Source organism: Primulina eburnea, chromosome 18, assembly GCF_022965805.1.
Source record: "Primulina eburnea isolate SZY01 chromosome 18, ASM2296580v1, whole genome shotgun sequence".
In the NCBI taxonomy this organism is placed as follows: domain Eukaryota; kingdom Viridiplantae; phylum Streptophyta; class Magnoliopsida; order Lamiales; family Gesneriaceae; genus Primulina; species Primulina eburnea.
Window position 1 is genome coordinate 31,729,334 of NC_133118.1, and position 4,199 is coordinate 31,733,532.

Sequence of the window (4,199 nt, forward strand, 5' to 3'; positions counted from 1 at the left end):
TTTTGCTGTTGCTTAATGGTTCAAACCATCGTGAAAGCAAGGTTTCAAGAAACGAAGCAGCAAAGTCAACACAGGATTGGTTAAAATAAAAACGAATTTAATTAACTAAGTCGTCTGCAAGTATACATACATCTCCATTTATTAATCTAATCCACAGGCAAAAAAAAGTTGTGAAAACTTTATTTTAAAGATCTTGGCTCTTCAGTTTTGACAACACTTTTATTCGATTCGTGCATTTGATTGTAGAATACCATCAAGTCAAGAAGAATGTGCTTTGAAGATGGAATCTTGATTTCTAGTTTTCAGTTTTAGATACTACTGAAGATTCAAGCTTCATAGATGGCGGCGGCTTATGCAGCTTTAATGTCGCTTATGCATACTTTAGAGATGATCTTGCACCCTTCCCAACAGCTACGTATAAACAGAATACAGATCGAGTCCCTGCTGCAAAAGGTGCGTTCCCTTCAAGAATTTCTTGAAGATTATTCTCACAGAGACCATGAAGAAATGGCTGCATTGGGGAGTCGAATTGCAGATAAGGCTCGTGCAGCGGACATCGTCATTGACTACCATGTGTTGGATCAAATTCTAGCACGAGTAAAGGGTGGAGAGGCAGAGAGCTCCACTGGCTTCTCTGAATATATACAGAATCTTATAAAAGAGATGGAAGATTTGATCGAGATGGAAGTGATGAGTATTAAAGAGACTACTAGGGCCTTGGAGGAAGCTCGGTCACTCGAAGTTTTTTCGGCTGCTGGTTCGTCGAGGTTAGCTCCCAATGACCACGATACTCCAGTGGGTTCTGTTGAGAAGTTGAATGAAATAATGGAAACGCTCACAGGACATCAATCAAATCGTCAAATCATAGCAATCGTTGGAATGGGAGGTATCGGTAAGACGACTCTAGCTAAAAATGTCTACAAACATCCACATACTGCAAATTACTTTCATATTCGTGCTTGGGCCACAGTATCTCAAAATTATAGTGCACGAGAAATTATTTTAGAAATGCTGTCAGAAATTGATCGAAGCAAACAAGAGAGTGTTTCAAGTACTCATGATGATCAGTTGCATGAACAGTTGTACAAAAGCAAACAACAGAGCGTTCTAAGTGATGATCAGTTAGGTGAACAATTACACAAGATCTTATCTGGTATGAGGTATTTGATCGTGATGGATGATTTCTGGAGTATCGAGGCTTGGGATAACATACGTGCATTCCTTCCCGATAACCGTAATGGAAGTCGAATTATGATAACAACAAGGCTGTTAAATGTAGCTAGGCAATTAAACTCTTCTGTTTCTTTTGAAATGGAACTTTTGGACGATGTTCAAAGTTGGATGCTGTTGTGTGACAAGGTATTTGGGAAAGAAGGTTGCCCTTCTGAACTTGAAGAATTAGGAAAAGATATTGCAAAAAAGTGTAGAGGACTTCCTCTAGCAATTGTAGCCATCGGCGGACTTCTGGCGAAGTCTAACAAGACACGAGAGGTGTGGGAAGATACTATGGAAAATTTGAACTCCATTATTAGCTCAGGGAATGAAGGGAATTGCATGGAGATATTAAAACTGAGTTATAAAAATTTGCCTATTCATTTGAAACCATGCTTCCTCTACATAGCTGCTATTTCCAAACATCGCCAGTCTATATTACCTGATATTGCTTGGTCATTGGTCGGAGAGGGTTTTTTAAAACCAGTGAGAGATAAAAGTTTGGAAGAGGTTGCGAATGAGTACATAACAGATCTTATTGACAGAAACCTTATTTTTTTTCTTGAAGTTGGGGGCATCGGCCGAGTAAAATTTTTGGGTATGCATGATTTCTTGGGGGACCTCTGCATGAAGCAAGTTCGAGAAGAAAATTTTCTTTCTGTCATACATGAACACAACCTTCACATGGCAACCTCTCGAGCCTTTAATATATTTCGACAAGCATCAGAAATACGCTCTACTACTCGTGTGTATGCTTCACGTCTAATAGTATGGAATGGGTTGGAAATGGACGGAGAATATACGCCGGTCGAGGAAGACATTACGCAGCTACCATACCTACGGTTATCTTTTCTAGACAGTCAGAATTTGCATTTCATGAGGAGGAGATTTATTGATTCGATACCCTTTTTTTGGTGTCTACAGAGTTTGATTGTTATGAGTAACCCTGGTAATGTAATCACTCTACCATCGGAAATCTGGGACTTGCCACTACTCAGACATCTCTTTTCCAATATTGTTTTTCTATGTGATCCTATTCCTGCTCGTTATCGCAACGACGGGCGTGATCCTCATATTTTGGAAACTCTACAGACTCTGGTTGGTGTTTTAGATTTTAGGTGTGGAGAGGAGGTTTATAAGTGAGCGCCAAATCTAAAGACTTTAAAAGTTGTTTATTCTCCTCAATCCCAACCAGAGCGATGGGATGCTTTTTTCGGCCTTCACAATCTTGCCCACTAGCATAAGCTCGAGACATTAAAGTTCCATTCAATGGGTCCGATTTCTTTGAATCACCTCAGCTTCCCACCCTCTCTCAAAAGTTGACTTTAATTGGCTGCCATTTGCCTCGGAAAGACATGACAATCGTGGGTTCTTTGCCTAAGCTCGAGGAACTTGGGCTACATAACTGCAGATTTGAAGACCAGATGTGGCGTCTAGTAGACGAGGAATTTCTTAGATTGAAAAAACTGGGAATTGGTAGGAGTGAGTTACTACATTGGGAAGCAAACAAGAGACACTTTCCAATCCTAGAGCAGCTGCTTCTTCGAAGTTTAAATCTGGAGGAATTTCCTGAAGACTTTGGGGAACACCCCACACTTAGAAAAATTGAAGTGGATTCTTGTAGCGACTCTACCAACGATTGGTCAGAGCAAGTACGTGAGGAACAAGAGAACTTTGGAAATGAGGACCTTCAAGTCATAATTATACCAAAGAGAGAGGATGATTAGAGTTACGAGCTTCCATGGCCATGCATGCATTCTTGCAAGGTAATTTCAGAAACAGAGGTCATTTTGGAAAATCTTTAATTTGTAACTCTGCTGTGTCAAACCATTTGCATTAAACCATTTTTCTGAAAAGAACATCCATTGGCCGTGAGAGATAATGAAAGATGAATAATATATAGACGATAAATCAATATATTTGGATGAGATAATGAATAATAACATTAAGTTTTTAAAGAACTTGAGTCAAACATTTAACAAATAATGTAAGATTAATCAATCAATATTTTATTCTTTACGTCATCATCAGATATTTTTTATTATTACTAGTTCTTTTTACTTCATCAATGTTTATTTATGAAATTTTTAATAGTATATATAGATTTACTCGAAGAAGTGGATGTGCAATGATGTAGAAACAATTCTATTTGAAATAAAATTAGTTAATATAATAAATAAAAATGAAAATTATATGTTTTTCTAAATTCATTTTTCATCACTTACATAACACTCTAATTTGGAAAAGTCTGCATGTTTTCACGTATGCCGAGTTCTTGACACTTGGTTCACAATTCTCCACCTTGTCAAACTCCAGGCTCTGGAGTGAAGTCTCCATTCTAGCCCCTTTGAGGGCTACTCCTTTCTGACAACATTGATTAGCTCCAAGCATTGTTGAAACTTATTGATTGGTAATACTTTTTGTACACATATCTGCCAGATTGTGTTCAGTGCTTATTTTCTGGACTTGTGTCATTCCAGTCTCAATTGTTTCTCTGACAAAGTGCAACTTGACATCTATGTTTTTGCACCTTTCATGGAATACCTGGTGATTGGGTAAGTGAATTGCCCTTTAGATATCACAATCGACCAAAATTCTCTTTTGTGGAAAACCAAGTTCTTCAATAAATCCTTTTATCCAGATGGTTTCCTTCACAGCCTCTGTCACAGCAATGCACTCTGCTTCTGTGGTGGATAAGGCCACAACATGCTGCAGCATTGCTTTCCAAATCACGGCTGTCCCATGTACCGTAAAGATGTACCCTGTAAAAGACTTGTGAGTATCTATGCTTCCTTCATAATCAGAGTCTGCATAACCACTGACGAGTTCTGCTTGATTACTTCTCATTTTGAACTTTAGACCAACATCCAGAGTTCCTTTAATATATCTCATAACCCATTTCTGGGCTAACCAGTGTTCTTTACCTGGAATGGCCATGAATCGGCTAACTAGGCTTACCGCATAAGCAAGATCGGGTCTTGAACAAA

At 38.6% G+C, this 4,199-nt stretch overlaps 1 protein-coding gene across 1 annotated transcript; it reads left to right on the forward strand.

The window, feature by feature from the left end:
* On the forward strand, window positions 1-3,136 carry LOC140820129 (putative late blight resistance protein homolog R1A-10). The gene has a single exon (XM_073180452.1). It carries the CDS (start codon window positions 340-342, stop codon window positions 2,353-2,355), a length of 2,016 nt encoding a protein of 671 aa, XP_073036553.1. The 5' UTR covers window positions 1-339; the 3' UTR covers window positions 2,356-3,136.
* The last annotated feature ends 1,063 nt before the right edge of the window (window positions 3,137-4,199 follow it).

Coding starts and splice junctions, on each gene's coding strand:
- LOC140820129 (XM_073180452.1), top strand. CDS start 340: ATGGCGGCGGCTTATGCAGCTTTAATGTCGCTTATGCATACTTTAGAG.